Genomic DNA, 22560 nt, shown 5'->3' on the forward strand with positions numbered 1-22560 from the left:
TCCAGTGACATCCTACATTCAACTTGCCTGTCACCAAACGTCCCCCTGCTCCACCACCAGCGCCCCATTCTACCTGTGCTGTTTTCCTTCTGCTGAGACTCACTTCCACCTGTGCCCAGTGCCACCTGCCTTTCCTTCTACCCAGCCTCAGTCCTACCTATTGTCCATTCTACCTACACTTAGTTTTGTACTCAGTTCTGTCTTTCCTTCTACCCATCCTCAGTTCTACTTGTGCTCAGTTCTACCTGCCTTTCCTTCTACCTGTGCTCAGTCCTACCTGTTCTCCATTTTGCCTATCAAACTACCTAGTGAAATGGGGCCCAAACAGATTTAAAACTCGGGCACTGAGGTACTTCAGGAGGGCTGGGGGTGTGCGGGGACGAGTTCCGTCCAGGGCTCCCTCCAGGAGCCGTGCCAGGCAGTAGCCAAGGCCACACCAGCAGGGGGAGCCCTGCGAGAGAGATGTTTGAAGACAGGAGACTAAGAAATGAACTAGATCAGGGGCAGACAGGGAGAGTTTGTGGATCCTTTTCTTTCTGGACCACCTTTAAAAATATTGACATACTTTCTCTTTATAAAAACAATCTGGGCTTACTCTCCCTCCACTCATGACTATCTGGTATCTTTTCTAGTCATATTTTGTTTTTCTTGTACTGTATATTCTTTACATTGGTCAAATGTATATACATAATTACTGTAGTCTTCCTCTTCGATTATTTTCTCATGCTAATAAAATGCTCCATATTTGCATAGTTAACGTTTAATGATTTAATGGTTGTACAATATTTCATCATAACACAAGTTATGGTTGCTGGATTTGCCAAATAAAAATATAGGACCCCCAGTTCAGGTTGAACTTCAGGTAAACAACAGATGTCTTTTTCTAGTATATGTATATCTCATGTAATATTTCATTGCAACGTTTAGGACATATTTATTTTTCTTTGTTTATCTGAGATTCAAATGGAGCTAGGCATCCTGTATTTTATCTTGCAACCCTACAAAATATCATATTATTTACACAGTTTCTTGTGGTGGATGTTTAAAATTTTCAGCAATGCTATGAACATCTTTGGGTATGAAATTTTCTATTTTGAATTACTTCCTTTGGTGGATTATTAGAAATAGAATTACTGAGGAGATGAGTATTTATTTTCAAGACTTTTCAAGCCTATCTCCAAATCGCTTTTTAAAAAGGTTATAGCAATTTATGTTCCCACCAACAGCATATAAGAGTCCTCATTCCCTGCACCCTTGCTCACATTATCATCATTGAAATACTTCTTTGCTATTTTGGCAGGCAAATAACGATGTATCATTTTCATCTTTGATTGCTAATGAGGTTCACTTTTTTGTTGTTGTTTATTAGGCATTTAGTGTCCTGGTTTTTAAATTTTCTGCAAGTGTATCCTGACTTCTGTGGCCCCATTTTGCATTGCTTTGAAGTTGTAAGGAATATGTCTTATTTTTACTTATCGACTTATTTTTCCTCAGCTGCTGGTGCTGGAGCCTGGTCCCTATGTTCGGGCTCAGGGATGATTCTGCACCGTGGCTTTTGCTCCCAGCCTACCTGCTAGGCTACCCATTGTCTGGAAGATAAAAGCTTCATTTAGGAGTCATCTCCCAAATGCATTTAAAATAAATCAATTAAAGCATAGAATAGTAATTTTCTTCTGAGCATACAGAATTAAAGTTTTATTTTCACAGAGCTCCCTCATTTTTGTTCTTAATAAATGACTGGTTTCAAAGGGCTTCCATAAATACTCATTTATCCACCCTTACAAGCCCACAGATATGCTGCACAGTTCTGTTGTGTTCATGGAAACCATAAGGCTTCATGGTATCTGCAGTGTTTGCCCAGTGAAAATACTGATACCCCAAGGTTGGGACTCCATTCCCAAAGGGCAGGGAGGAAAGAGAGGGGCATTTCAGTGAATTTTAGAATGCAGATCATCCCTTTCCTAATGGAATTCATGCTACACCTTAGAAAAGAGCTGAAAAAGCAAGACTTACTTTCGCTAAGAAAGGAAAGCCTGAACGATGTAAATGACTTCTGGAATACTTCCTTAGGTTTGGTAAAGAGGGCACGCACAGTGCCCGGCAGCACCGCCTCTAACTTGTGGAAATGACCATCTTTCTGGCCCTTCTGGGCTTCCTGTAATGAATCCCCATCGCGGTTAAACAGGGGGCCGTTCGGTTGCCTTCTCTGATATTCTTGTCCCGGGAGACTTCCCAACAGGGCATTTACGTACTCCCAGGACTTGCTTTATGGAAACTGCTGTGTTCTCTTCAGTTTTTCGTTTTCTGTGTTACAACAGTTTTGGCATTTGTTGCCTTGCATGAATTTTTCAGCATGACATGACGGTCCGCTCCCTGAATTCAGTATGTCCACATCACCTGTTCACGTATCTGGCCTGAGTCTGGCTGCACTGGTATTTCTCATTAATGTTACTCTGTGCTCATACCCTCAGGATTTTGAGACCTCCTCAAGGGTTATGCTTTTCTTTCTACTTTCAGCCTGATCGTTTGAGCTAAGCACATTGATACATTGCTTCTGGTGATAAATAGCTGACTGTGTGATTTCATTTATTCTAATGTGTAAGTCTCCATTGTGGAACTGGTTTGACCTGCAGAAAATTGATTTCAGCACCTACTAGGTCCACCTAGGCTGATACAGGCCTCTTCCTCAGCAGGAAAAGCTCCTCATCTCATGGGGAAGAGTCTGGGTCACAGCAACTGCATCAGGATCAATTGTGGGCAGAGTACTTCGAAGGCTCTTCTTCCTCCCCCTCTTCCAACTTTTTCTGATGACTGCAAGAGTAGGGGAAAGTGAACCTCTAGCTTGTGTTGGTCATCAACAGTGGCTTCAGATTCCTTAGAGGAAGAGTTAAAATGTGCATCTGGACGAGGGGTAAAGAAATAAGGTTAGCCAGTAAGTACCTGTCTTGTAGCCCTGGAGTACGGCCTCCACACCAAGGTTTGCCATTCACTTCTTCAGAGAGTGAAACCTGTAAGCCTCAGTTTCACTGCCTGTAAAGTAGGACAGGAAGAGAAAGTTGTGTGTGATTGAAAGAGGTTGTGTTCTGTTAAAGTCACAGTGTTGAAAGGGCCATAGTTCTAACAGCCTTAGCATATCGGTGTGTAATATTATTTACTTGATCGGTGTGTAATATTATTAACACGATTATCCACAGGACACATCTCATTGTCACAAGGAGTAGACAAGACACAAAGGCAGCCTCTCTTGAGCTGAATGGTATGCCAAATATTTATGTGTTTCAAAAGTTCATGAATAGACCATTTTGCCATTTTACTAATCATTGCCTCAATGGAAAACAAGCATTATTTAGCTGTTTCCCTGAACACCAACTTGGAATCTAAATCTCAGCAATTATCATCATTCACAAATAATTTATATTTCTGGGCAAATGGAAGATATCATATCATCATTATTGTATTTGTTCAATTTGAGTAATGTGTCCTTCGAGGACTCATTTGGAAGCAGATATGTATACTATACGTATAAAATGAATTGGAGAAAATATTGGATTTTAACATTTCACTGTAAAGCCTGTATTCCAAGTTAATATAGAAACATTTAGGCATTCTGATATATTGCTGGTAAAAGGAGAGTTAGTAAAAGAATGCAATTTGAGAGCTCATTTAATAGGGGAAAAATAGAGACATGTCTCAAAGTATGTTTCATGCTATAATTTTACCAAACTTGTACTGGTTTAATGAGGAAAAAATATATATCCTATGTTCCTTCAATGTCATTATCTTAGGGGAAAATATTTAAGAGCAAGGAAGGCTTTACAGTGTTCTTAGCTACAAGCCCTAGCAGTGAGCAGTTGCAGTTAATGGCAACAGAACTGCCTAGCTCACAACCCCCCACCAAAGCAGGCACGCTTCAGGGCACGCAAACAAACGTGTGCACATGCACGTCCACACACATACTGTCTGCCTCCATTTGCAGAGGCCAGACAGACTTTTCAGCTTTGGCCCTTTACCTTCCCCATTCTTGATTTTCTGTGTTGCTTTCTTTTTTCCTCCTTCTCTTCCTTTCTCCCCAGCTCTGTCTGGTCTGAGAAGCTCCCAGCTCTCCCACTTGACATTCTGATGAGCCCGCGTTCCTCCTCTCCTTCTCGGGGAGGAGAATTGGGCCATAACTCATTGTGGAGTTGTGGTGATTGCCTCCGCATCGGGCGCGGGGGGATACAGGCTGATTTTGAGAAATTAGAGGCCTTTCTTTGTCATGGCCCACGAGGAGAGGCTGCACACACATTTGCCTGATAATAACGGCAGCAAGTTTCCAGGGGAGCACAGAAGTCGTGATTTCCATGTCTTTAATTTCCAATGTCTTTAATTTTCTTGTATTTAATGCAAAAATATTTCAAGCTCATTTTTCCGGTCTGGACAACCCTGTATCAGGAAACATTTGAGGTATTACTAGTCAGGGAGAATAAAATACAGCCCTGAGTGTGAGCGCACCAGTGTGTCTCATTCATGTTACTGTGTGCTCATGTCCTCAGCATTGTGAGACCCCCTCGAGGGTTTTGCTTTTCTTTCTACTTTCAACTTGATCTTCTAAGGACCCCCTACCAAAAAACCATTCCTGAGGTTGGAAGTGACCTATGCCTTATGCTGATCAGCCCAGAGAGAGGGGCAGCAGAGCCCAGGGCTCCTGTCCATGCCCCATTGCTTCTCCCTGACAGTTTCAAGTCCCAGCATCTGGGATGATTCCGGCTTTTCCCATGCGTGTTGTTCTGTCTCATCTAATTCTGTCTTTTGATTCATTTACAGGGAAACTTCGTGGCTTGCATGACAGCTATTTTACGACAAATGGAGGATTACCATTATGCCCACTTGATCAAGACTTTCGGGAAAATGAGGACTGATGTGGTAGTAAGTGTCCCTTTCACCCTGTTCGTGTAACCATGTTTTAGGGCCAGCACTTTAGACAAAAGCCTGATATCAATATATTCATCTAAAATAGGATTTTGCATGAGAACTTGTCTCTGGTTGATTTCAAATGCCTCCTAGGAAGGTCTGACTGAAGCCTCGTTTCTAACAAGACAAGGGTCCGGACTTGCAGACTTGCTTCTAGGGCTGAGTGGAGAATGATTCAGGGGCCGAGCCCAGGGAAGTCTCTTGTCCTTCTTGGTGACAGTCTCCTCTCCTGTGCTTTGGGGTAATTGAAAATTTGGAGATGTTATCCATGGATGGTCTCCCATTAACTCCTATTCATTTATTGGTTGACTTTTTAATAGCAGAAGCCAGAGTGACTTTTCAGCTCTAAGTTGTACTCCGTTATTAATTAGCTGTAATCATGGAAGCTCATCAACATTTCTCCAAATAATTCTCTAGTCATCCTCAGTAAAACTATGATACAACTTAATTAGGAAAAGTATAATAGAGGGGAATTTATTGCTTACGAACTACCTCCCTAATGACCTGAAATTACATTGCCATATGGCAAATATCCTCTGCAAAGCTGCAACCAAACTTGTTGGCAGACTTCGTGATTACATGTTGACTTGAACTTTTAGATTCCATTTCTAAGGATCCATAAGGTCCTGTAGAACAGGGTCCCCAATCCCCGGGCCACACAGCAGGAGCTGAGTGGTGGGCAAGCGAGCATTACTGCCTGAGCTCCGCCTCCTGTCAGATCAGCGGCTGCATTAGATTCTACTAAGAGTACGAACCCTATGGTGACCTGTGCATGTGAGGGATCTAGGTTGCACGCTCCTCATGAGAATCTAATGCCTGATGATCTGAGGTGGAACAGTTTCATCCCGAAACCTGCCGCACCACCCCTTGGTCCATGGAAAAATTGTCTTCCAGGAAACTGATCCCTGGTGCCCAAAAGGTTGGGGACCACTGCAACAGAATACCCATAGATACCTGCAGAACACGGCAGTGTCCTAGTGTTTCTAGAACAAGGGTTGTTGCACTTGACATGTATCTTATTAAGAAATGGGAAGAAGAGAATGATCTTCACGATTTTTTTCAAAGGATTATTTCTAATACATAATTTTCTTTTTGTTGCCGCTATATATATAATGCATAATTTTATTACATATCTATAGTGGCAACAATAAGAAAATAATGTATTAGAAATAATCCTTTGAAGATACAATATTTTTATATTTATATATACACATATATACATGTGTATATATATACACATATGTACATGTATATACATATACATATACATACACACACACACACACATACACACAGTCATGTGTTGCTTAACAGTTCTGCCAAATGCATCGTTAGGCGATTTCGTCGTTGCGCGAGCCTCATAGCGTATACCCTTACTTAAACCTAGATTGTGGAGCCTACTACACACCTAGACTAGATGGTCTAGGCTGCTGCTCCTAGGTTACACACCTGTACAGCATGTGACTACACTGAATACTATAGGCAGTTGTAATACGATGGCTGTGATGTCACCAGGTGATAACAATTTTCAGCTCCATTATAATTTTTGGACCACTGACATATACATAGTCTGTCGCTGACCAAAATGTTAATATGCAACGTGTGACTGTACTTTAAGATTTCTAAGGAGAACAAAAATGGGTCTAGACCTTAAAACCCTAGCAGTTTCCTCTCAATAAAAGTAAGGGAACAAGAGTATGTGTATGTTTGTATTTCTGTGTCTGTTTTTTCCTGAATATTAATGAGTAGTTGATAGTAGGAGTATACTCAAATATGTAACCTGTATCCAATGTTTATATCCCATGACTCTTTGGAAATCATGGCATAGCAAAATCAAATTTTACATTTGTAACATTTTATTCCATAATTGAATCTAAACTACACCCTACCCCCTGCTTTGGTGAGTGTAAAGAATAGTTGTAGCTTAAAGCTAGAGGAACAGTTTTTTAGATAACGTTCCAGGTTGAATAATAAAGTCTTCAGAAATAGAAGAGTTACTCATCTGGAAAAGTCAGGACTCCAATTAGTACTTTGCCCTTTTTCAGAACAATCACTTCATAAAAATCCACACATGCAAACATTTAATCTGAACTATTAAGTGCTGTGATTGATAAGGAACCTTCAAGGTAGGTGAAAAGTGGTGATGCCAAATGGTATTTAAAAATTACTGTAGCTTGCTGAATTCCAGCTGTGTGCCCTCTGTCTTTGCTGAGATCCCAGGATCAGATGTTTACTATGTGTTGTGGTCCCAGTTTCCCAGGGGATGTTTTTCCATAGACACGACAGTTCAGAAAATCAATGATTTGTAGACAGTTTGACTTCCATTAAGAAATGACGTTGACCGGGCACGGTGGCTTACGCCTGCAATCCCAGCACTTTGGGAGGCGGAGGTGGGTGGATCACCTGAGGTCAGGAGTTCAAGAACAACCTGGCCAACATGGCAAAACCCCGTCTCCACTAAAAATATAAAAATTAGCCCAGCATGGTATTGGGGGGCGCCTGTAATCCCAGCTACTGGGGAGGCTGAGGCAGGAGAATCGCTTGAACCCGAGAGGCGGAGGTTGCAGTGAGCCGAGATTGGGCCACTGCATTCTTGCTTGGGCGACACAGACTCCATCTCAAAAAAAAAAAAAAAAAAAAGACGTTTGCGGTTTTTTGTACCAGAAATTTAGACTGGAAAGATTGTGAACATTTTTACTGTTGTTAATTGTCAGAACTTTTGTAAAATGTGTTCCTATCTGTTAACTATACCGAGTATATGACTATTTTTCTACTCTGACAACTATTTTTTTTTTTGAGACAGAGTTTCACTCTTGTGGCCCAGGCTGGAGTGCAATAGCGCAGTCTCGGCTCACTGCAACCTCCTCCTCCTAGGTTGAAGCGATTCTCCTGCCTCAGCCTCCCAAGTAGCTGGGATTACAGGCATGCACCACCATGCCCGGCTAAATTTTTTGTATTTTTTAGTAGAGACGGGGTTTCTCCATGTTGGTCAGGCTGGTCTCGAACTCCCAACCTCAGGTGATCTACCCACCTCAGCCTCCCAAAGTGCTGGTATTACAGGCATGAGCCACTATGCCCGGCTCACTCTGACAACTATTAAATAAAAGATTATTTTGTACAAAATTATTTGATGTTATTTAGTATTTCAATATGAAAGTAGCCAAAGCCATTTTCCTGAGACTATTTCCTTTTAACAAGTACTAATTCAGGTTCTCAGATTTAGCCCTTTTTGGTTGCGTGAGTCATTTTCATACAAAATCACACTGATTACCAACACCAATGATAGTGAGCATACAGAGCACAAGTGGCAAGACTGATCCGGAAGAGAAAAGCAATAGACATGTTCAGCTCAGAACTCTCAGGACAGAGGCCATCCCAACCTTTAGGATTCGAACCACAAAGAATCTGTAGAATCTTCTACACTGGAGTTGCTGATCTGCCCAAGGGGCTGCTGGCTGCCACGTGTCCATGTCTCAGTAACAGAAGCAGAGAATGTGCCTCGATTCTCTGTAGTCGACTATAAGGGAAGGAGGAGGGCTTTGGGACTTCTAGCAGAAAGTGTTGTCTTGCCACTTCTCACAAATTCTCACTGTGTGGCTTTGGAAAACACACACTAAATTTTCCTACACTCTCGCACTTCTGTGACCAGAAGTGTGTGGGTGTCTCCCACCGCAACCCATTCCCTGACACCAGCTGGATGTCCTACAATTCAATTCAATTCTGACACCATCTACCTGCAGTTAGCATCAGATTCTGCAAGGAAAAGGGCTTATCTGACCTTACTCAGATTTCACCAGTGTTTTCCTTATTCTTTTTGCCCTGTGGATCACAAAAAAATTTTACAAATACAGAAAAGCTGAAAGGATAATACAATGGAGCCAGGCTCAGTGGCTCACGCCTGTAATCCCAGCACTTTGGGAGGCCGTAGTAGGAGGATCTATTGAGCCCAGAAATTCAAGACCAGTCTGGGCCACATAGTGAGACCCCCATTTCTACAAAAAATAAAAAAAAAATTAGCCAGGCATGATAGATCATGCCTGTAGTCTCAGCTTCTTGGGAGGCTGAGGCAGGAGGATCGCTTGAACCTAGGAGTTTGAGGCTGTGGTGAGCTAAGATTATGGCCATTGCACTCCAGCCTGGGTGATAGCATGAGACCCTGTCTCAAAAAAAAGAAAAAAAAAAATTGAAATCTCGCTACCTGCCGCCTGAATTCATCAGCTGAAAGCACGTTGGCGTATTTGCTTCCGTCATGTGTCTCCAAGTATCTCTATCTATACAGCCAACCCCTTTCAGTCAGTGAGAGACGGGGATGCACCTGCCCTCAGCTGTTCAGCAAATATCTCTGGGGAGGAAAGACATTCTCTGTTGGTCTTATTGCTCCATCAGAATGCACCAACCACCCCTCGTGCCATTTATATTCAGATTTCCTTCATTCTTTCCAAACTTTTATGTCCTTTTCAGCCATCACATTTGGTGGTTGTGTCTCTTTAATCTTTCTTTTTCTAAAATAAATCCATCACCATCACATTGTTTTGTTTTCTTTTCATAGCATTGCTTTTCAGTTTTTCTGAAGAGATCAATCCATAGCTTTTGTAGACTATCTCCCATTCTGGACTTTTTAAATGCTGCCTTGTAATATGCCTTTCAACTGGTTTCTTTATCCCCCCTGTGTGTTCTGCAAACCAGAAGCTTGTTCTGAGATTCAAGCTCAACTCTTTGGCAAGAGTGTTTCAGTACTGGTGTTGAAAGCTTTCTGCTGTGTTACTTCAGGAGGCTGGGCATGTCATGCTCACCCACTACTGGTGATGCTGAATTTGACCACTGGGTTAAAAGCTGGTAACTTCCAGATCCCTCCATTGTGAAAATATGTACCTCTTCCTACCTTTGCAATTATCAGATAATCTTTGGATGAAACTTTGAATCCACAAAAATGTGGACATGTCCTGTTTCCCTCACAATCCTTCATTGGATGGGTTGAAAATCTATGGCTGGTCCTTGTCTATAATGGTTACTCCTTTGGCTGAGCAGAATGGAAATTTCCTAAGTCTAAGAGTCAAGTGCTTTGTCTTTAGTCTAAGAGCATTGGGAAGCCATTACAGAAATGGGTTCCATGTGATGTCTGGAAAGCATTGATGCCTTGATCAGATTTATCATTTGAAAAGTGAAGCGTGGGGACAACAAAGGACAAGGATGGACCTAACTCCAGGTGCGAGAGGATGACTGTTTTATTCAAGTGGGGACAGGGATGGAAAGGTGCAGAGTTATGACATGATCTTGCCTCTGAAATAGATGGATGGCTATTGTTAGAGCAGCCTGCTTGTTGTATAAGACATCCTGTGAATAGTCAAACTAAAACATGCAGCCGGGCACAGTGGCTTACACTTGTAATCCCAACACTTTGGGCGGCCGAGGCAGGAGGATTTCTTGAGCCCAGGAGTTCAAGACCATCCCGGGCGATATAGCAGGATACCATCTCTACTAAAAATTAAAAAACTAGCCAGGCATGGTGGTGCACACCTGTGGTCCCTGGATACTCATATACTGAAACAGGAGGATCACTTGTGTCCCAGGGTTGAAGCTGCAGTGAACTAAGATCGTGCCACTGTACTCCAGCCTGGGTGAGGGAGTGAAATGAATAAATAAAATAAATAGAAACTAAAACTAAAAAATGCAACAGGAATAAATCCACGTTGAATGATGAAATTTTTACAAAATACCCCTTGTTGACTTGGAGACCCTAGTGGAACAGTCTGGTAAGCCTCATCAGCTGCTCGAGGCAAACACAGTTGTTAGGGGCCACCGCCATGGCTAGTGAATTATGCAGAAAACAAGGAAGACTTGCAGAGCCTCATCTCCCACTAGATGCAGCATTTTGTTTGATCAGCAAAGTATCAAAATTTAACAGCTGAGCCATACTAATGAAGTATGGGACTGTGTCTCTTAGAAAAGAAAGAGAATTGGGAAAATATGCTTCTCTTCCAGAATAATAAAAACGAGAGCCTGTATCTCAATTATTAGGATTTGAGAAGTAATCATCAAGAAAGCCAGCAATTTCATGCAAATAGAGATGTGACTGAATTGCGGTACTCAGCCTACAAAATATGCAGCCTGGTCGTTAAAATGGGAAACTCTTGACAAAGTGAGGAAACTCAGTAGTGAAATATGAATTTCAATAATTAAACTGGAAAAGAAGCCATTTGTTGTGTCGGAACGGAGGACTGGGATGCTCCCGCTCCTGAGATCAGGAGGACACAGCGCCCACGTGCAGAGTTTGGAGGACATCTGGACTGACTTTTCCAACTTGATTTTGTCCAGGTCACTAATGTCTCCTAGACTGGAGGCCTCTGCTCAAATAGAGTGATCAGGATCACTCATTTTATTTACGGTGGGGGCACAGCAAACTCCTAACACCGCGGACTTCACCTGCCAGAACCTGACTTGGCCATTAGAGTTGGAGAGAAAGTATGTTAACTTTGAACATTAGCTTGTTATTGTCATCAAATTTAACTTGTGCCTCTTTGCAGGAGCTGCTTATTTAGACCTTGTACTAGGAATTGCTTTCTTGGCTGCTTAAATTCTGTTCACCACCTTGGCCTTCACAGCCATTGCACCTAATTATGATTCAGGAGATTAAATAAATGAGAAATATCCACTCATTTGACGATCCCTGACCACGGCCTCGCTTTTCTAAGACAGTTCTTGGTTGCCTTTTCCTTTCCCACCTTGGGTGTTGTGTGAGTTTGGGGCTACCCGGGATGTGTGCTTTTTGGGATAGCCACTTGTTTTGTTCAGGTTAGCTCAGAGCACCTGTCAAGCTCTCGAAAGTAGGAAATCTTCTAATTCTGATACACACATAATGGACAGCCCCTAGGAACTGGCTGCCCCATCCTGATGCCAGGCACATTCTTATTGGCGTGGAAGCAGGGTAGAGCAGCTGGGTGTGTCCCAAACCCTGATTCTTTTCAGTTGCCCTGCGAAGTACAGAGAGCATCATCTAAGACACCAGAAGCGTAACTCGGTAGCTTTTGGGGATGTAGCTGCCATCTAGGAGAGTTTGGCAACATGGCCATACACTCAAATGGTTTACTGCGTGCCGAATCTGTGCAGATGGTCAGGAGTTCCTATTGGAGCCTTTCATTTTGAAATTCCATGAGAGAAAGGAACAGACAGTAGCATCCTGTATTCAACCTGAAATCATGTCCTGTTCATCGTGAAAAATGGATTTAGAGCAAACATAAGAAAAAGCTGTAACCTGCAAGCCTTGTTTGTAAAAATCATGTTTTCCTAGAAGCAAAAAGGATTTGAATGCCTATTCCTAACCTTTGGGGATTTACTCTTTAACTATTAAAGAGACATGCTCAGGGACTATTTCAGAATATATTCTTGAAGGAGCCAGCTCAGACAGGAGGTGCTCAGGTAAACAGAAAGACAGGTCTAATTCACAGCTCCTATGAAATGTATCTTCATTACTTTTCAGGATGTTTTCATTTGGCCCTTAAAAATGGGGTCTTTTATAATCTAATCATCGATGGGGGCTGTATCGTTTTTACCTTTTTCTTGGTGGGCCATTTCAGTGTTTTGTTTTTTTTTATTTCAGGATTTCCTAATGGAAACATTTATCATGTTTAAGAACCTCATTGGAAAGAACGTTTACCCCTTCGACTGGGTGATCATGAACATGGTGCAAAATAAGTAAGTGTGGGGAGAATGGCTCTCACCTTTTCTATGGCTCCCAATTCATGTCTGCTGGGAACAGTGATGTTGCCTGGAGACCAAGCTGGCTTCAATAAAATGTTCTGCAAATGCTGTTCCTAACTCTGTGAGGCAAACAGTTCTAGGGAGACATGGACTCTGAGTTTGTGGTGACTTCCTTATGACAACACAGGGCTCTAGCTGTAAGAACTTGAGCTCCATCCCCTGGAGAAAAACAGCCTGGACCTGGATCTCCCATAGCTGTCGTCATGGGCACACGGGTTCTGCTCAGCGTCGCTTTGCGCTCTCATGTTACCCACATGTTTTTATCAGCCCTAGCCACCGTCAGCTCCATGCACGAGGCTTTTGCAAAGTGTTGACATTTCACGTATTTCAGTTTTTTTAATCATGAGCGTTTTCTTCTTACTCATTCAGTATTGAACTTGTGCCTTGTTTATCATCTCCAGTGAGGGCTGTTGGTTAATTTTCTAGTACACCGGCTTTTATCGTTTCTGTGAGCACTAACGATGACCGTAGAATTCTCAGTCACATGGGATTTTTCAAAAGAACTTTCTGTTCATCTCTGCTTTTCTTTCTCATTGCAGTTTTTATGGAGATAATTGTGGGTTCGTGTGCAGTTGTAGGAAGTCATAGAGATCTTGTGTATAAGGGAGTCGATGATGCAATTCACTGATCTTACTCGGATTTCCTCAGTTTAATTTGTATTCATTAGTGTTTGTATTGAGTTGTGTGCAGTTTCACCACTTGTATATACTGTGGACTCCACCGCAGTGAAGCCACTGAGCGTTTCCATCGTCACAAAGGTTCTGCTTGTTGCCCAATTATAGCCACATATACCTCTCCCCTGCCCGCCCCACCATCCCTAAGCTCTCTCAACCACTCATTCGTTCTTCATTTGTATAATTGCTTCATTTCAAAAATGTTACATAAGTGTAATCATACTGTATGTATGCTTTTAGCACTGGCTGTTTTCACTTTGCTTAATTCACTGGAGATCCATTTAGGTTGCTGCCTGTATCAATAGCTTATTCCTTTTTATTGCTGGGTAGTGTTCTGTGGTACGACTGGACCAAGTGTGATGAACCATTTTCCGGTTGGAGGACGTCTGGGCTATCCCCAGTTTGTGGCTCTTATGAATAAAGCTGCCAGCAGCCTTCATGCGGCTGTTTTTGGGTGAACATGAGTTTGTTTCTGTGGCATATATGCCTTTGTGGACAAATGCTGGGTTGTCGGGTAATTGCACATTTCATGACATAGGAAACTGCCAATCTATGGCTGAACCGTTTTACATTCCCACCAGCCATGTGAGTCATTCGGTTTGTCTGCATCCAGCCTTTGCTGTTGACACTGTTTTTTATTTTAGCCATGCTTGAATTTTCTGTGATGGCTTTGCCTCTTTTTAATGCCTGTTGTCCTTCCCTTCGACAAATCCAAAGCAGCACGACCTTTCCTTTGGCCTCCTCTGGGTTTTGCTGCTTTCTGGGGCAGCAGAGACAGATTGGCCTTGTGTACCATGGCTGCAGGAGTCCTGCAAACCTCCCTGAGGGGTAAGCGTGAGGGAGGGAGTGATGTTCACCCCACGTCAGATGTTACTGAGGTTGAAGTCTCCTTCCACACATCAAAGACGGCATTTGAGAGTAGATGGTGAGGACGCCCCAGAGACCCTGGCATTGCTGTATCCTTAGCCCTGGCCCAGGGACCAGAGTGGGGATCCTGGCCTCTGCTCCTCCTCACCCTTCCACCTGCTGGGTGACTTTCAATTATTCCTGTGGCCATCTCTCAGCTTCCAAGTCGTCCTCTAGAAAATGATGGACTTAAAATAAAGCACTAGTCTTTTCCCTTTTTCTCTGTCAGGATGAACTTTTGTGATGGACCGTCTAGATTTCCTGTGAAGAGCTCTATCGGGTTGTGTTTTGAATGGCTGTATTTTGCACATAGAGAAAACAAGCAAACACACCAGCAACAGGGATCAAAACCCCCGCCGCCCTGGAGCCATAGATCTCATGACATCATTGGCCAGGAGCAGAGGTGTGGCTGAGCAGGCCCCTGAGCACAGGCTGTGGAGGCGGCCTGGCCTGGTGGATGCCCTGCTCTGCCTCCTGACTCCTCCACGTGTAGACCTGACCTTCAGGTCTCCCAGCAGAGCAGCTCATCCTGACTGTCAGGCTGTGGACTCTGTGGCCCCGGGTGAGCACTGCTCTGACAAAGGTCAGGCGGGTCGGGCTCCCTGAGGTTGCATTCATGTCGCTTCTACTCCGAGGGTCTCCTGTTTAGGAGGGCATAGTCAAAATCTACTTATTTTATGATTTCTTTCTTTCTTTCTTTCTTTTTTGATAATTGAGAGCCTGTTTTCAGTTGGAACATTGTGGCCGCATCATTCTCTCTTCCTACTTCACTGTTTTCCTCCTGCCACCAACCCTGCGCTACATAAGGGTTGCTGCAGCACTGGCCGCAGTGCAGAGCCACACAGTCACTAAGTAAGTGGTCTGGGGCTCAACCCTGAGAGTGCTATGGTTCTGGTTCCCTTCTCCAGAGACCTTGTCCATCTTCTCCTGGGATATTCTATTGTTTGTGGGGTGAGCAGGGTGGCTTGATCCGCATTCCTTGGAATCGTGAATTCGCTGCAAACCAGTGGCAACCTTCCCCGGCCAGCACCCCTCCTCACTAGAGCCCCTCCACAGGGCACGGTGCCTGACACAGGTACATGCACTGCAGCAGCAGGTTGGTGCAGTGGCGTTTGGGACCAAAGCCTTTCCGTCTTAGAAACAGGGAAGAGAGTCTTTTGTTTTGAGGACAGGGAAACCCTGTGGGAGAAGCCACAGTGCTCAGTGTCCTCTCAGCGGTTGATTGGATGAGACTTCTGAGGATAAAGTCTACCTTGGTGATAATAAAGTCCACCTTGTTCTCTTGTTCATCGTGTACACAGACGGCAGCTGCAAAGGCGTCTTGACAAGGGAAGCAGCCTGAATGTAAAATCCTACAGTTTATTTTCTGTTTTACATAAAATGCTATGCTGAACCGTCTCATCAAGGATTCTAGTTCTCTGAGGCCAGGTCGTTGGGCAGCCAGTGTTTCCTCCATGGGAGCTTCCTGCAGAGAAGTGGTGTGTGCCTGTGGATGTGCCCGTGCTCATCTGTGTGTGTGCCTGCATGTGTGTGCATGTGGGTGTGTGTGTGTACCCGTGCTCATCTGTGTGTGTACATGTGGGTGTGTACCTGCATGTATGTGCATGTGGGTGTGTGTGTGCACCTGTGCTCATGTGTGTGTGTACATGTAGGTGTGTGTGTACTTGCATGTGTGTGCATGTGGGTGTGTGCACCCGTGCTCATCTGTGTGTGTGTGCATGTGGGTGTGGGTGTGCACCCGTGCTCATCTGTGTGTGTGCATGTGGGTGTGGGTGTGTACCTGCATGTGTGTGCATGTGGGTGTGTGTGTGCACCCGTGCTCATCTGTGTGTGTACATGTGGGTGTGGGTGTGCACCCGTGCTCATCTGTGTGTGTACATGTGGGTGTGGGTGTGCACCCGTGCTCATCTGTGTGTGTACCTGCATGTGTGTGCATGTGGGTCTGGGTATGTGTACCCGTGTGCTGAGGTGTTGGTTTCAAGGAAAGGCACTTTTATTTGCAGAGATTCTGATTCAGAAGCTCAAACAAACCCATATTCCTATCCCAGTTGACACACTGAGCAGAAACAAGTTCCCGAGGTCACGCAGCACAAGAGTCAGCCACGGAAGAGGCATTTTAGGTCCCGATTGGAGTTGGTCACTGATAACTGTAACTTTTATTCCCACATCCTTCTGCCCCCAAATGCGGTCCTTTGTGTTGAATAAACAAGATGAATGTTTAGAAGCGGGATCAGGTGGGTGTTTGAAGAAGGTTATTGCCTCCCTGTGGTCAGATACTTGACACTGTCTGGAGACGGCTGGTTGGAAGACCCTTAAGTATTCTTTGACACCTTTGCTTCAATACCAGCTTCAAAATTCAATACCAGCTTCAAAATGAAGGGTTTGCGTCCCTTTCCCTGTGCACACGCATTCTCTGTGAGGCAGTGCGCGTCCGCACTGTGGAGCCGAGAGTGAGCTAACACTGGGCATGCCTTCCAGCACCAGTCCCTTCCATGGGGATGTCACATGCCATCACATCCTGAATGCCCTCAGCAGCCCTCGGGACAGCTGCTGTGTTTATGTCCGCTTTACATGTGGGAAAATTGAGGCATGGAGGTCGGGTCACTTGCCAGAAGACACAGAGCTGGGCGGTGTTAGTGCCAAAACTTAAATCCAGAGCATCCACCCCAGAGCCGCGCCTGAGCCACCCAGCTACGCTGCCTGTTGGTCTTAAGTAGGTCTCCTGTTTCCCAAGAGAGTGTTAGGAGTTTTTGTTTTGTTTTTATTCGAGTGTCCATAAAACATAACAACTTTCCATAAGGTTTACTGCTTACATGAGTGAATTTTGAGCATGGAATTCATTACATTGCTACTTACTTTCTTCACCTTTAGAAGGGTATGCACCATTTATTAATGTGCTTCATACAAGCCAATCTTGCTGTGCAGTCTAGAAAAATCACATCTCCCTAGTATTGTCATAAAGTAATCCCCTTATGGAAATTACAGATACCATATTCTGTGTCTTTATCTACCTGCCAGATATGTGTATCTATATTGCGTCTTACTAGATTAACATTTTATATGTTGCCAGACTTCCCTGCTTCCTCCACCCCTTAACAAGTACCAGAGACTTCCTTGCCTCGGCTGGATGAGCAGTGGTTCCAGAAGCTTCTGGAGTCTGTTTCAGTTTTAATGGCACAGTTGGACATGTAGTTTTACCACCTATGGCTTAGAAATGGACAAAATCAGCCTCTGTGGTCTCTTATATTCGTATGCTTGTTTATCTTTGTCTCTGTGAACATACCTTTCCTCGATACGTGGGGCTTGTAAAATGTAATTAAAGACAATATCTATTAGTTTTGGTGATACGACTTGTAAATCAAGAATCAAAATTATAGGATTTAATGAATATCCCAAAGGACGGTGTTCACTCGGTTGTTATGTTCAAGATGGGAACTGATTGGCGATGGCCTGACATTATAGCTCTGCTCTAGGATATGAGAGTGCCAGATGGCAAGATGACATTTAAGATGAGCACAGCACAGAGAGAGTAGAAGTGTGCTTGTGTACTAGCACCCAGAAGTGCTTTATAATCTTCCCAGAGGGGAACAGCTGCTAAGTTTTCACTGAAGCTCTCAGGTTCTGTTGGAAGCACAGACCTTTCCCTGTTGGCACCTACATACTGGTATCCATCCTGGAACTCTTATTAGCTGACTTTCTCAGATTCACGCTTTGTGTGTGCAGCATAGTCTAAGGGCCAGCAGTCATTCCATGGCTATCCTAGACTTGTCCTTGGTTGTTAATGAGAATATGACCACTTGCTTGAATTTGTGTGTCTCTTCTAGCCTTAGGGTTTGCCTTAGTGCTCCAGTAGGGTGCTTGAGTTTATATACTAATAACTCCTAGTAGAATTTTAAGTGATAGGAATGACCTGGTAGGAAGTGAGTCGGCCAGGTAAACTGAATCCCTTTGTCACCTCGAAGAAACCATTTCTTATTAACTGCCTTACTTTTGCTTGAGAAACGCATTTCTACAACATGCAGTGGCTGAGAGAGAGGCCAGTACTGAATGTATTCCCCTATTTCTGGAATTGGACTTTCTTGTTCATAGTGACTACACAGTGTGTAACAAAACCTTATCCACAGTTGTCAGCTACTCAGACTTGTACCAGAATTTTTAAAAATTCAACTACTCCAGCTCACAACTTCCCTAGTCCTCCCTGCCTACCGTACCCTCTGCTCTCAGGATAATAAAGACATGAAACCAGCATTTGCATTTCCTCAGAGCTAGTGTGGTTTGCAGCTGGGATTATCAGTTGCTTCCAGGCATTCCTCTCTGTTGGCATAGGTTTTGTGTTTGAGACTTCCTGTTCGTTTTCAGGCTAGGCTGGGACCTACCGGAAATAATGATTAGTGTTTTGAAGCCCACACACTTTCACAGAGGACGTGGTATGTCTTGCAAGTAAAGGTTCATAGAACATGATTATAAAATAGAATATGTAAAATTGTAGAGAAAACGACGCTTTCTAGAAGTCACAATACTCAAAGCTGACTGCAAGATAAAACGTAAAGGCAAATAAGACAGTTGCCAGGTTCTCACTGGATGGTGAAAATGATCCTTGCCATTTACCAGGGGAAGCTGGTGGTTCACAATGTAGTTTTTTTTTTCCCCCCCCCCCCGAAACAGGGTCTCACTCTGTTGTCCAGGCTGGAGTGCAGTGGCAGGATCATGGCTTACTACAGTCTTTACCTACTGGATTCAAGCAATCCTCCCAGCTGAGCTTCCCAGGTAGCTGGGACTACAGGCACATGCGACCGTGCCCAGCTAATTTTTTGTGGGTTTAGTTTTTTGGAGAGATGTTGTTTCGCCATATTGCCCAGGCTGGTCTCGAACTCCTGGGCTCAAGTGATCCATCCACCTTGTCCTCCCAAAGTGCTGGGATTACAGGCATGAGCCACCACACCCGGCCATGATGTAGATCTTTATATAGGAGACACTGATCAAGAGAAGATCATAGGGAAGGAATCAGTTGAGAATTCAAAATTCTGCCCGTAGAAAACAGAAGAGATTATTCTTTCAGTTAGGAAATGCGTAAGATGTTACCAGTCAGCATGTTGGTTATATCAATGGCTGGTTATGATTGGACTTGTCTGAAAGACTAGCTCATCAAATTAAAGGGATTTAGCTGACCTGCTCCATTTAGTCTTGCCCAGTCATTGACCATTTCAACATTGGAAATTGTCAGTCAAAAACTATTGTTTGGTTTTGTTCTATCTTCAATTAATTAATCTTATACCTGTCGTTTCACACTTTGAAATTTCATCCCTATTTGGAGTTTGTGAGATCATGTTGCTATTTATTTCCAGTGTCTATGTGTTACACATTTAAAAAAAAAAACCGTGGCCATATGGAGACCGTCCCAAACAGATCAGGATGATGCTTGCAGTCTGCAAAGGGTGGAGGATTTTGATCTCTTGACTGCATTTTGACGACCACCTTGGCTCATTTCTCTGTGGCCTCTCCTCCTCTCCCCATGATTCATCCTTCTTTCAGCCAGGAAGTGTTTTCCTCAATCCACTGACGTGGCGTATTGCATTTTCACCAGCCTGACATCCTAAGGCACCACTTGCCTTAGGATGGGAGAGAGGGAAGAGTTAGCGCCCATGTGCAGGGGACCTGCCCCCAGGACCATGGCACCAGTGGCAGCCTATGGATGGCTGAGTCAGGAGGATTGCCTGTTTTCTTTCCTGTTCTACCTCCGTCCAGAGAAGCACCTCTGCATCCCAATTAAGGGTGCATAGTTGAATATTCTTTGTGCGGGTTGAAATCACGGTTATACAGCATTTGGGACTTGAGAAACTCTTGGATTATTACTTCTTAACATCTTGTTTCCTTTCTTTGAAGCCTGGATTGTGGTTGATATTGTGACTTCTCATTTAATTTATTTTTAAAATTTATTGGTTTACTATGGAGGTTTTGCACATCCAATGGCTTGATGAGTTTAGGCACACTTTAGAATTATTTTTTTCCTATGAAACAGTATACAGCAGTTGTTGACAGAAACACTGTCGAAACACAACTAGCTAAGTACCAGCACACACACACACACACACACAGACCATACTGACTATACATTTTGCTTTGTGCTGAGAGATGTTTCAAGCATAAAATAGACAGGGCATTTGGCTTTGGTCTTCATAACATGAAGTGCCTCCTCTGGCATTAAGTGCCAGCGGGATGCGGTATTAACACCAGCCAGGTGCTCACAATGAGATGTGCATGATCTCTGAGAATTTGGGGTGAAAAAAATAGCAATTCAAAGTCAGTATAGTGAAAACATTCTGGAATGAAAATTTCCCTAGAGTTCTCCATAGCTGCATTTTACTACAGCTCATACGCTTAACAATACTGCTCTTTGAGCCGCCTTCCTCTCCAAGCACTGGCCTAGCCTGAGACATTTCACAGCCCAGAGCCCCCAGTTTGCAGGCCCCAGGGCCCCAGGTCTGCTTCCTAGGTTGGTTAACTTGGGCCGTACCTGAGTGCATTTCTGGCAAGTCACCCGGAGAAACACATGAGACTTTTTTGGGGGCTGTGTTGGCCATTGTGACGCATCCGGATTTCAAGACAGATACTGACTTGGATCCAGTAATGATGCTCTGGACCCTGCAGCAGGAAAAGGACCCCACTGGGGCTACATTGCTACGTCTATCATTTTAGTTTTACCTTCACAGATTGCTTTTAGAGAGGACACAGGCACATTGGCAGTTCTCTGTCAGCAGCTTTTGGGCCTAGGTATGGTTGCAGTTGGTGTATCAGAGCCCGCCGCACCTTGGGATGGAAACTGACCTATGACCAAATGCTACCTGTTGGAGTTCTGTTCATTCTTAAGGCATGGTCATAAATTATTTCAGATACTTTCCGTACCAGTTATTCTATGGCATGGCTGCTGTTGCTCGTTGCTTAATAACTAAAGCAAATAATTTCCAGAGTTTTACCTGGTTGTTTATAACCAAGGTAGTGCACATAGCCTAGATATTTTAAACTGTGTCGTCTTATTCAGATTGCCTCTTTTAAATTTTAATTGAGAGATGAAAAATCAAGCTACTCTCAAAGGAGTGGCGGTGATGAAGAGCTCTCTGCAGGACTCTCATTTAGGGAAGCTCGCTTTAGAGGAAGGTTTGAAAAGGGCAAAGTCTGTTTAAGAATTCTCAGAGACCATACACACCTCGTCGGGAGTGCCTGACTGGTACGGATGCCTTATCCCGCTGGCACTTAATGCCAGAGGAGGCACTTCACGTGGCGAGGACTGAAGCCAAGTGCCCTCTCTGTTTTATGCATGAAACATCCCTCCGCACAAAGCAAAATGGAGGAAATACAGTTTATTACGATCCTCCTCCCGATCCTCTCATGCTAAGTTTAAACCTCCTGTGCTACTGGGACTTGGAAGAAAGTCTATGGGGTATAGGACCCTCTGGTGTGATGCTTTTCTGTCTAGATCGGGAGGAGGAGGAAGTCATGGTAACTGAGTCCTCGCGGGCTTGCCGGGCAGAGTCTTCCGTGTCTTTTTGGTAGCTCTCAGTGAAGGACAGTTGTTTCCCCTAGAGGAAAATCAACAGTGTCCACACACATTGTTGGTGTCACAACTTGTGGGTAGAAACCAGGGATGCTGCTAAACATCTTTTCATGCATGAGACAGCCCCCTGCCGCAAAGAGTCATTTCATCCAAAATGTCACTAGTGTCTCCCTGTGATCGATGAAAAAAACAGAGTCTCAGTGATGCTAAGTAACCATTAGAAATATATAGAAATATATGTGCAGTGGCTCATGCCTGTAATCCCAGCACTTGGGGAGGCCGAGGGAGTTCGAGACCAGCCTGACCAATATGGTGAAACCCTGTCTCTACTAAAAATACAAAAAAAAAATTAGCCGGGCATGGTGGCGTGTGCCTGTAGCCCCAGCTACTCAGGAGGCTGAGACAGGAGAATTGCTTGAACCCAGGAGGTGGAAGTTGCACTGAGCTGAGATCACATCACTGCACTCCAGCCTGGACGACAGGGAGACTCTGTCTAAAAAAAAAAAAAAAAAAAAAGAGAGATCGAGAGAGAGAGAAATATGTGTGTTTTATTGCAGTGACTCTTTCTCTTTGTTTCCCCATTTCTCAGCCACCCTTCTCGGCCGTAGCCAAACCTCTAGAACAAATAATAGCAGCTGCCTGCTGAACATAGGACTCATCTTCACTTATTAGGGGGCTGTCGGAGAATTGGAGGCAGTTTCCCCAAGTCACTCTGCCCGG

General features: G+C 43.9%; 1 protein-coding gene across 2 annotated transcripts in view; it reads left to right on the forward strand.

Moving 5' to 3' along the window:
• DOCK1 (dedicator of cytokinesis 1) overlaps positions 1 to 22560 on the forward strand; it is a 540207-nt gene that overhangs the window by 335819 nt on the left and 181828 nt on the right. For both annotated transcript variants that reach the window (XM_025396230.1, XM_025396231.1), the window contains exons 28-29: positions 4804 to 4905; positions 12548 to 12642. In XM_025396230.1, coding sequence (XP_025252015.1) covers positions 4804 to 4905; positions 12548 to 12642 — 197 coding nt within the window. The remainder of the gene's footprint in view (positions 1 to 4803; positions 4906 to 12547; positions 12643 to 22560) is intronic.

This window comes from Theropithecus gelada, chromosome 9 (assembly GCF_003255815.1).
Source record: "Theropithecus gelada isolate Dixy chromosome 9, Tgel_1.0, whole genome shotgun sequence".
Lineage (NCBI taxonomy): Eukaryota > Metazoa > Chordata > Mammalia > Primates > Cercopithecidae > Theropithecus > Theropithecus gelada.